General features: G+C 32.0%; 1 protein-coding gene across 1 annotated transcript in view; it reads left to right on the top strand.

Moving 5' to 3' along the window:
- LOC139502788 (cyclin-Y-like protein 1) overlaps positions 1-11809 on the top strand; it is a 43892-nt gene extending 32083 nt beyond the window's left edge. The window contains exons 7-8 of the mRNA XM_071292370.1: positions 6989-7151; positions 8608-11809. Coding sequence (XP_071148471.1) covers positions 6989-7151; positions 8608-8721 — 277 coding nt within the window. The 3' untranslated portion in view covers positions 8722-11809. The remainder of the gene's footprint in view (positions 1-6988; positions 7152-8607) is intronic.
- Positions 11810-12131: the final 322 nt, after the last annotated feature.

Below are 12131 nucleotides of genomic sequence, written 5' to 3'. Positions count from 1 at the left end.
TAAAAAGTTAACAATTATAGGTCAAAGTCTTTCAACTCTTAACCTTGACTCACACCGAACAGTAAGCTATAAAGGGCCCTATAATGACTTGTATAAAACCATTCAAACAGGAAAACCAACGGTCTAATCTATATAAAATAGGAGCAACTGTAATCATATACAAACTACACTAACAAACAACAACCACTGTACAAGCTCCTGACTTAATACAGGTGCATAAAAATGCAACGGGTTTTGATGTTTCAAAAGGTTTAAAAAGGCACTATTTGATATAGTGTGGATTCAGTTAAAGAATGATTGTAATATTTTTTCTGTCTATGAAGAAATAACATAAAAAATATTGGTACACACTGAGTAACGCGTGTAGCGGGTTATTTAATAGTGTGAACCACATTTTTTATGTTATTTTGAGTAAAAAAAAAATATTAAAGTCATTTCTTATAATTTGATTTTAAATTCCATTTTAAACCATAGAAAACCATGAAAAAACGTTGATGACCTCACGGTCACATGACTAAATTATGTCTATGGGCTGATAACAAAATAACGTCCGCCAATCAGAAGACGCGTTACATCCAAAATTAAATTATTAATATATATATGTGGGATAACAATTTCTGTGAATTTCATGTATTTAAATGTTGAACAAAGTACAGATTTTATATACATATGCTTGTATGTTTATAAAAAAATTATGGAAATCAAATATCCAGGATAATACAAGTTCTCCTAAATCCACGAAAATATATGAATCCACATTGTATCAAGGAGATGAAAATACTGAGGTGATATTGTGAACCTAAAGGAGTAGGTCCGGTAAGGCCCCTTTTTGGCCCAAAAATATAACAGTTTTACAAAATTGTTAAAATTTAAACTTTTAGTTATTTATTGGACAATTGAATGCTTCTGCTACATAAATATCGGCTGTTTTTGACAATACAATGTACATATATCGGGTTGTAGTACCATTAAGTCATGCTAAATTACTGAAATCTTCAAAATTCTATCATTTTAGTTACATTTTAGACGGTTTTCGTGTAAAACGAAAGTGGCCGCATTCGTGTTCATCCTTAATATTGCAATGTAAGTTGTATTTTATGATAATACATAACTTATATAAAGGTTGTGGATGAACACGGATGCGGCCACTTTCATTTTTGTCGAGCCTGCAACTTTTGTTGCAGAAAGCTCGACATAGGGATAGTGATCCGGCGGCGGCTACGGCGGCGGCGTTAGCTCACTTCTTAAAAGCTTTATATTTTAGAAGGTGGAAGACCTGGATGCTTCATACTTTGTATATAGATGCTTCATGTTACGAAGTTTCCGTCAGTCACATGTCCAATGTCCTTGACCTCATTTTCATGGTTCAGTGACCACTTGAAAAAAAAGTTCAAATTTTTTGTAATGTTGAATTCTCTCTTATTATAAGTAATAGGATAACTATATTTCATATGTGCGTACCTTGCAAGGTCCTCGTGTCTGTCAGCCAGTTTTCACTTGACCGCGACCTCATTTCATGGATCAGTGAACAAGGTTAAGTTTTGGTGGTCAAGTCCATATCTCAGATACTATAAGCAATAGGGCTAGTATATTTGGTGTATGGAAGGACTGTAAGGTGTACATGTCCAACTGGCAGGTGTCAGCTGACCTTGACCTCATTTTCATGGTTCAGTGGTTATAGTTAAATTTTTGTGTTTTGGTCTGTTTTTCTTATACTATATGCAATAGGTCTACTATATTTGTTTTATGGAATGATTGTAAAGTGTACATGTCTAGCGGGCAGATGTCATGTGACCTTGACCTCATTTTCATGGTTCAGTGGTCAAAGTAAAGTTTTTGAGTTTTGGTCTTTTTATCTAATGCTATATGCCATAGGTCAACTATATTTGGTGTATGGAAATATTTTATGATCTTTATGTCAGTCGAGCAGGTTTGATTTAACCGTGACCTCATTTTCACGGTTCATTGCACAGTGTTAAGTTTTTGTGTTTTGGTCTATTTTTCTTAAACTATAAGTAATGTGTCAACTATGTTAGTCCGGCGGCTTTGTAAAAAATTGTGCACATCCTGTTACAAGCATGAAATTTGGCATAGACCTTCCTCAACTATTACTCTTTTATTTCAGATAAGGAGGCATTAGAAAAAAATGTCTCACTTCCGGTAAAATCCAAAATGGCGGACGTTATACTTAAATCAGCCCAATATCGAAGGCTAGCGTGTAAAAATGTCCTATTATCATGCTACTATCATAATATTTGGTACAGACCTTTGTGTTTTACTACTTTTGGATAAATTAAATAGATTAGATGTCTTCAGAAATCCCACTTCTGGTTAAAATCCAATATGGCGGACATTGTACTTAAATAAGCTTATTTTTTAGGGAGGGTAATTGAAATGTGTTTTAACGTATCTATAATACTAAAATTACGAGGTCCAATTTGTCAGCCGTCATCACGTAAAAACGACGAATCAAAGAATTCAACTTTATATACAACTAATATAGTACAAAGGTGTAGATTAAAAATTACACCACTCCAGGCCCTTTTGTTTTCCACGTAATTAATATTGCCAATAATGAGGAAGTTCCGGGTCGAGTCCGATACCGATACCAATAGTATAATCACGCGTTACCTATTACCTTATCTGTACGTTCCGCATCTGACAGGCGCACCACCAAACGGTGTATTCAGGATTAATATGCTATATACACGGGTCATAATCACAGGGTTGACACTACTAAATTGTCAAATTGTTACCTATTGAAGTATTTTAATCCGTAAGACTTTCTAAGATAACAATACGAATACTAAAAATTTGGACTAAAAATAAGTTTCAATTTGTTAGCGGGCATGAAGTAAAACAGCGAATCAAAGAATTCAACTGTATTTATAACTAATATAGGACAATGCTGTTGATTAAAAAATACTCCATTCCAGGACCTTTTGTTTTCCAAATAATTAATATTACCAATAATTGATAAGTTCCAGTTCGACGGGTACAAACAGAAAGATTTGAAAGCAGAGAAAATTGTGTATCTTATAATCGGCATGACTTTATCAGATGGCAGTACTAATACGAAGATAAGGCTTGCGCATAGTTATATACTTTAATTCAGTCACGGATCCGCGATATCACGGGTGTGTTCTAGTTGCTACTATAATTACATTGTGTATGAACCTTTCTTTGGTGCTTCTGATGAAGACAATGTATAAGACATATGTCTTAAAAACCCTTACTTCCGGAAGTATCCAAAATGGCGGACAGAGAAATATCAATTTTTTATTCAAATTTTCAACTTTCTTCAAAATGTAAAGAAAATGATTTTATTTTGTGCTGGTCATTAAACTTTTGGCTTTAAGTTATCCCCAAAACCACTTATTCTAGCATGTTGTAAATGCTAAGATATAAAGTTGACACTTCCGGTAAAAATATGACGTAAATTTTAAAGATGAGTCCTCAATCTATTTCTTCGATGTAGAGTTTTGGATAGATTGATTTAAACAAAATAAAATCACTATAGTACTAAAAAATATTTAAAACTACTTCTATTTGGCCAAGAATACATGCTTATTCACAATCACCACCACATGCACACAAGGCAGTGCACGGGAGACCCGATTTTACACATTAAAAATAACCGTGGCATCCTTTCTTACATCCATAATGTACAAGCTTCTGAAAAAATGATGAGGTCTCAGAAAGAGTTTTTTTTTAAAGGGACCCTCTTTGTCCCTTCGCAATCCATTAGTGACAAGACTAGGTAGCATAAGAGTCAATCCAAAGGTCGTCTCACTAAACACCTGCATTAGTATATTACACGTTTTACATGCTTGAAAAGACTAGAACAAGTCGTGGGAAAAGCCTCACTTAAAATGAGATTTCCCTTTTGTGCAAAAATTGACTTTCTTGGTTCGTTAATCATGTTAGATCTGATAAGTTTGTACAGTACAACCCCGGTGATTTAGGCTGATCAATCATCATTCTTTATGTTAAAGTCACATCTTCAAATACCATTAATGTCTCCCACGCAGTCTTTTTTTTCCTTTTCAAGCAAAGAGAGAACAGTATCACAACCCGTCATAAGGTATTGGTCAGAAATAAAAGTGTGTGATCACTCATTGCCTAGTGCTTTTGAAAGGCCATTGATAGATATTAATCCAAAGATTTTTGCCTCCCCAAATACAATCAATAGTTCGTCTGCCCCTTTGTTACGGAATAGCGAAATACTGGTAGTTTTAAAGCTGCTAAAAGAAGCAAGGGCAACATTTAGGGGAAAGGGAATACACAGACGAACCCAGGATTAAAAACATCCTCAAAGATGGGAAAGTTTTCTGAGAGATGACGACAGTAAGAAAGAACTTTTAAGTTTTCATTCACAGGAGCTTGCTCAATACAATTTTGAGTACAAGGTAGTTGAAGCAACAAATGCTCAGGATGTTTAGTGTTATCCACCACTTGATGATGTTTCAAGTTTAGCACCATGTTTACACGAAGAGACTGACACTAGAATCAAGATAGATGTGTCTGATGCAGTGAAACATAGACTTAACTGAGTCATGACTCAAACAGTCGATACTGATGTCATTGCTGTTTCGCTATTCCGTGACATAGGGCAGACAAACTTTGGTTTGCATTTAGAAGGGGAAAAGTATAAGATATATATCAATCAATGACCTTTCAAATGCACTAGGCATTAAAAGATAACACGTTCGCTGGAAAAGGAACTGCGTTGGTGACATTAATGGAGTTTGAAGATGTGACTATAGCATTTAGAATGATGATTGACCAGCCAACATCACCATATGGATTTGATGTTTAATGTCATTGAAAACAATACGTGGTTTTGTTGGAAGATAAAAAAAAAAAAGAAACAGATTAGGTTAACAAGGCAAGAAAATATGTGTTTACATGAAAGGGGGGAAAAGACTATGTGGGAGACATTGATTGCATTTGAAGATGTGACTTTAACAAAAAGAATGATGATTAATCAGACTAAATCACCGGGGTTTTACTGTAAGATCGCACAAACTTAGCAGATGGGTATAACATGGTTAACGAAGCAAGAAAATAACTATTTGCGCAACAGGGACGGCTTTTCGAGGCTATTCCCTCAACTTGGTCTAGTCTTTTCCAGCATGTAAATAATGCAATATACTTAGGCAGGTGTTTAGGGAGACGAGCTTGGGATTGGCTCTTATGCTACCCACTCCAGGCGGGGACAAAGAGGATAACTTTTGAAAAACTCTTTTTGAGGCCTCATCATTTTGTCAAAAGCTTATACATTGTGGATGTAAGAAAGGATTCCGCGGTCATTTTTAATGTGGAAAATCGGGTATCCCGTGCACTGCGATGTGTGCATGTCATGGTGACTGTGAATAAACATGTATTCTTGGCCAAATAGTAATAATTTTAAATTATTTTTAGTACTATAGTGATTTTATTTTGTTTTAATCAATCTATTCAAAACTCTAAATCGAAGAAATAAATTGAGGACTCATCTTTGAAATTTACATCATATTTTTAACCGGAAGTGTCAACTTTATATCTAAATATTTACAACATGCTAGAATAAGTGGTTTTGAGGATAACTTTAAGCCAAAAGTTTAATGACCAGCACAAAATAAAATCATTTCTTTACATATTGAAAAAAATGAAAATTTGAATAAAAAATTGATATTTCTCTGTCCGCCATTTTGGATATACTTGGAAGAAAGGGTTTTTAAGACATATGTCTTATGCATTGCATCCATCAGAAACACCAAAGAAAGGTTCATACACAATGTAATGATAGTAGCAATACGTTAAAACACATTTCAGTTACCCTCCCTAAAAAATAAGCTTATTTAAGTACAATGTCAGCCATATTGGATTTTAACCGAAAGTGGGGTTTCTGAAGACATCTAATCTATTTAATTTATCCAAAAGTAGTAAAAAACAAAGGTCTGTACCAAATATTATGATAGTAGCATGATAATAACACATTTTTACACGCTAGCCTTCGATATTGGGCTGATTTAAGTATGACGTCCGCCATTTTGGATTTTACCGGAAGTGAGACATTTTTTTCAAATGCCTCCCTATCTGAAATAAAAGAGTAATAGTTGAGGAAGGTCTATGCCAAATTTCATGCTTGTAACAGGATGTGCACAATTCGTCTGAAATATGCTTGTAGCCGCCGGACTATGTATGTTGTATAGAAGCATTGTTAGCTGTACCTGTCTGCCTGGCATGGTTCATCTGACTTGGACCTCTTTTTCAAGGTTCATTGGTCTTTGTTTAGTTATCTTGGTTAATGTTAAGTTTATGTGACAGTTTTTATAAAGCTTAGCTTTATATTTAGGACTAACAACACAATATCAATGATTAGTATAGAAGGCGAGACATTTCAGCGTGTGCACTCTTGTTGACAAAAACAATCTGAAAAGTGACGTTTTTTGGCATATTTGAGAGATTTTTCATATTTGAGCTTCAATCCGATTGTTTTTTATGACCTAATCAGTTAAAATCTTTCACATAAACTAATTGAATCAAGTGAAATAGACACTTAAAAGTGTTTAAAATGTGGTCAAAATCTTTCTTCAGATGAAACTGAAATTTGAGGCCAAAATGAGTCCTTACCTACTCCTTTAGTGATTTTGTATGACATAGTTTCGAAATATTCTGAGTATTCTGCAGCTGACTGAGATAATTAAATGTTATTTATTTTTGATTTTGACAGAAATGATCTTGCAAGAAACTTTTTAGAAATGATAGACTTTTATATCAATGTTTTTTTATATTTTGACAGAAATGATCTAGAAAGAAAGTTTTTAGAAATGATAGACTTTAAAATCAATGTTTTTTTATTTTGACAGAAATGATCTGGAAAGAAAGTTTTTAGAAATGATAGACTTTAATATCAATGTTTTTATATTTTGACAGAAATGATCTAGAAAGAAAGTTTTTAGAAATGATAGACTTTAAAATCAATGTTTTTTTATTTTGACAGAAATGATCTAGAACGAAAGTTTTTAGAAATGATAGACTTTAATATCAATGTCCCTGCTAGTGTTTATGCCAAATATTATTTTGATCTGAGAGTGCTGGCTGATGCTAATGATCTGAGTTTCCCTCTGGAGCCCCTCAATAAAGAAAGAGCTATCAAGTTGGAGGTATGTTGAACTAAAATGTTATCAAAATGTGTAATTAAAATTCACAGTATACAATAGTCATTTTTTTTTCAATGCTTTCATATTTTGTAAACATAACAGTTAGTCAGGGGTACTACTTGTACTATAAGGAAAATAAATAATGTTTGAATAATCTCCCCTTAATCTTCTCAAAAATTTACTTGTATAAGTAAATTTTTCTTACAATCCCACAAAAGTCCTCAAGTTTTGAGATGTAAATTCATGCCTTTAATGATTTTTCCCAGATTTGCTCAATTTTTTTTATTAGAGTTCAATGTTTCATCTCATTAATTCAACAAAGAAACTGATTCGCAAAGATCTTAAGTATTTGTGCAAGGCCTTCAAAAACTGCTCCTTGGGGGCTTGTAAATGAGCAGTGTTCTGAAGATAACAGACAAATGAGATTTTCATTGTCCATGAATTTACACTTAAATGATAAGTATAGACATCTGCAAAGGGCAGATAAATTTAAAATTCTATTAGAGCAAAGAAATCATAAGAACTCAATAAAAGAAGAAAGGATGACTATTTTACTTCTACAATTAAAAAAATCTGAGTGTCTAAGGGACATAACTCAGCCAATATTATTTTTTACCTATACAAGTAAATAAAATTCACTTGTATAAGTATCCTACAAATTTACTTATATAAGTATATTAATATTACTTCTTCAAGTAATTAAAAATAACTTGTACAAGTAGTACCCCTGACTGACAGTGCCTTTTAATAAAATACTCAGTACAAATGATTTTCTGAATAGTGATAAGGTCGCAAACATTTCTGACTGATGCAGAATATAAACAAACTTAACGTAATTGCCCCTCCAAACAACAGGTTTTGGGGGACATATAATTGATTGCCATCCATCTGTCTTGTCTACGTCAGTCAGTCCAGTCTTGTAAGCACTGTTATGCATATTATTCTTGACAGATTAAAATGAAATATCTGAAGGATTTTATCAGCAACCTCTTGACAAATTTTGAAATGCATTCATTGTTAGACCTTATATATTATGCAAATGTACTTCCTGATAGTTTCTTATTAAATTTAAATCAAAGGTTTGTATCGGACCCCATGCCCCTATTTCAATTAAGACTTCTCTTACAATGTAAAAGAGGGACGAAAGATACCAAAGGGACAGTAAAACTCAGAAATCTAAAATAAACTGACAACGCCATGGCTAAAAATGAAAAAGACAAACAGACAAACAATAGTTCACATGACACAACATAGAAAACTAAAGAATAAACAACACGAACCCCACTAAAAACTAGGGGTGATCTCAGGTGCTCCGGAAAGGTAAGCAGATCCTGCTCCACATGTGGCACCCGTCGTGTTACATGCTTTGATGGATAAGCACATGTTGTAGTTTTAAGTATTCATATTCATTGTACAATTTTGCATTAATACATTTACATAGTTGTGTTTTTTTCTTCAGGCAATGTCTACAGAAGAAACCCTTGCCAAATTACAGAAACCGTCATTATTTAGATCTAACAGTCTAGATGGTATGACCAGTAACCCAAGACAGAGCATAGTTATCATATCTTAATTGTCTCTAATATTGTCCACTGAACCATAATGTTGTCATTCATAACGTCATGCCTTCAAAGTTCACCCTTAAGGTAGATAGGGTGTCTTCCTCCATTTTCAATTTTGAAATACTAGAAAACAAGGTCTAGATCTTTGATGAAATGTGCAAATTTTTATAGTAGTAGGTAATTCATATGTAAGAATTTTCATTATAATATAGAAAATGCCATGTTTGATCATATTTATGATTGTATTTTACAAAAATAAGAATTCTTTTGTTTGATTCATTTTTCCCCCAACTTTGTCAATTAAGGGTAGGCAACTCAAATGCAAGGGCAGATAATTCAGATAGTGTTACTTTTACAATAAGGATGTTTGCTCCTCTTGGTTTTTTTTTTTAACTTTTGCAAGATATTTGAAATCCTCCAGTTTTATCAATGAAGTGTTATTGAAATCATTTCCCCACTAACCTTTTCTTATCATCATTTAATGACATAAAGTTTCAAAAGCCATATTTGAAAATCCTATAAAATCCTTGTACTTTTTTCATGTTTTTTTTAAAGAAAAAAGGGGTCAATGTTAAATGTATGAAAAGTCTAAGGAAAATAATTTCCTGCCAAAATTTACGGGGATCATATCACGAATACAAGCACATATAACCTTCATTTTTTACACTTTTTAAGTTCCTTTATTTATACACTCTTAATATATAACAGTACTTTAAAATGCTTGTTATTTTGAAACAGATTAGCGAACATCCTTAAAGAATTTTCTGTTTGGTGTTGCCTTTCAATGCCTTGTATGGTAGGGGTAAGGAGTATTTTTTTTGACAAGTTTCTATTATTAATAAATAATAAGTCATTTTAAATTGGGAAAATAAACCCTTTGTCTAGCTTTTTCAAAAATTTCAAAATATCTTGTTGACAAATGTTTGTGGTTCTTTCTGGTTACTCCAGCTTCTTTGACCGATAAAAATATTAAATGCTACCATTTTGAAAGTAGTGCTGGAAAAAAAATTGAAATGTAGGGTTGCAGGCTAAACAGATTTTTTTCCCAATGTTCAGTCTAGGTGCAAAAAATTGAGAAATATAATTTGAGAATATGTAGTATGATTGCTAACTATTTACAAAAGTACAGTGCACAAGAATATAATCCACTTTAGGTCTACCTTTAACATTAAGCAGCCATCTTGCTATAGTTCACTATTAAAAGGCTTTGCTTTGGCAGATTGTAAAAAAATAAAATAAGGAAAGCTTTTATACTGAAGCAATAAAGGAAAAACAATCAGCCACATTAAATAAAACTGTTGTTTTGGCTTTTTATGGTTAGTGTTGTGTTCTGCTGGTTTTTTTCCAAAGAGCTGAGCTCCTTTTTATAAGCAAGATAGATTTTCCTATTGGTTTTTTACCTATGATACATGGAAACCATTTTTCTTGCATGACAATGTAAGTTTTTTATTACATTGATATTTAATCAGTGGAGTTTTTATAAATATAAAGATTTCCTTTCTTTTTTTGAAATCTGTGATACTAAACAAAAAGTCCAAGATTTAGTTTTGTTTTTGTGAATGATATTGGTCAGTATTATATATTTGTGTCTTTGACTTGAATTAAAAGTCAGAAAACATGTCCTGTAAATTCGGAAATTATTGCACAAATTTTAAAGATATGGACAAAACTGTGAAATTTATTATTGCAATTTTAGGAGAATTTGCTTACAGATGTATGTATAAGATATCTAATTATTGCGATTATCACCCATGATCTGTATTAATATAAACTGAATTGACAGTAAACATATGCATAATACTATATCGTTGCTGGGCTTCTAAAATTTCGTAAAAATGATTTTTTGACACCAATGGTCTGGGCGGGAGGAAATCTTTGGTATAACAAAATAGCATACAGTTAGACCAATCAAAAAATAAGACATATTACAAAATTGCCAATATGAGTTGTTTATAAAGTTTGCTTCCAAAATGTTGTATGAAAACTTGAAAATCGTTGTAGAATGGCTTTGGGAAAAAAATAATTGTACATTTCTTTATTTCTGTGAAAATAAAGATCCAATGAAAATAAAAACATATGCATAATACTATATCATGTATATGTGTAATTGTCTTAATAGTTACCTATAGACAATTCCTGTTATACTAATCTCACTGTTTTACCCCAAAAAACATTAAATATTTAGATACTAGGACACTATAAATGGTACAAAGTAATTATATAGGTCACCAAAACTTAATTTACAATTTTTAAACTTGCTTTCTAATTAAAGAGAAAGATAGAAGAAATAATACATGAAGATTTCAGAACATAGTTGATTCTGTTGGAAGTTTTATATTGATGAATTACAATTTTAAATTTGTCCATTTCCAAGTCAGAGCAAATAAAATTTAATCAGGTTTACAAATTGTCTATAGGATGTGGTCCACAAATATATACTTCTTAAGTTCTGATTGGAAAATTGGCAAAATATGGGCATATTTTGCATTTTCATAAAATTTAACAAAGTATCAGATATTGGGTCCTTAAGCTTTAATATCATACCAAACTTATCCAAATGTTTTTAAAATGTTAATACTTAATGCTTAGGAACTTTTTTGGCTCAAACATTAGAATAGGCATACAGAGAGTCCAGCTTGCTTATTTTTAGGATGTCATGAAAATATGTATAACTTTTTTACTGATGAAGAAAGTATACCAGAATGTCTATGGTAAATTTGAAATAAGTTAGTAATGCATTATGATTGGGGCATTCTTAAGATTTTTCATACACTATAAAAAGATGTACTGTCCAACTTTTGCTGAATGATCTTATGTGGGGAACTTGTGAGAATTCTTTCTGACTGGAATGCTACCAAATACACATGATCATTATATTTGTTTTCCTTATACTTGTCATGTAATATTGACTAAAGGTTAAATCTTTTATTGACTTTTTAAGGATGTTTTATTTGTTTATTTCAAAATATCAAGGTCTTAATAAATAGTAATTCTGTGTCCTGGTTTTTTAGATGAAATCATGATATGGTGGTAAATGATTCTCTTAGATTTTTCATGATCTGACATCAACACCTTTTTCCTATCAAAAACAATTAATAATTAAGGTTTTCTAAGAAATTTCAAATATGAATTTTTAGACTATAGAAACGTAGGGTTCTTAACATCTGACAAAAATCACAAGCAAGAGTCCTCAAGGTGGAACCAAACTCTGATTAAAACTAATTTGGCTCGTTTAATTTTGAGAAAATTTTCATTAAATACTTACTTTGACCCTTTGGCAAAAATATAAATCATTAATCATTGGAAAACTTAACATTTCCTTAAAAATAGAAAGTAATTAAAACATTCAGATGAATTTTACAGAGTTATCTCACTGTAGAGTTATGTACAAAATAATAGGAAAATAATAAATCCTTTTTTT

This window comes from Mytilus edulis, chromosome 14 (assembly GCF_963676685.1).
Source record: "Mytilus edulis chromosome 14, xbMytEdul2.2, whole genome shotgun sequence".
NCBI lineage: Eukaryota > Metazoa > Mollusca > Bivalvia > Mytilida > Mytilidae > Mytilus > Mytilus edulis.
The sequence above is the reverse complement of the archived record's forward strand: the minus strand, read 5'-3'. Positions and strand labels throughout refer to the sequence as shown.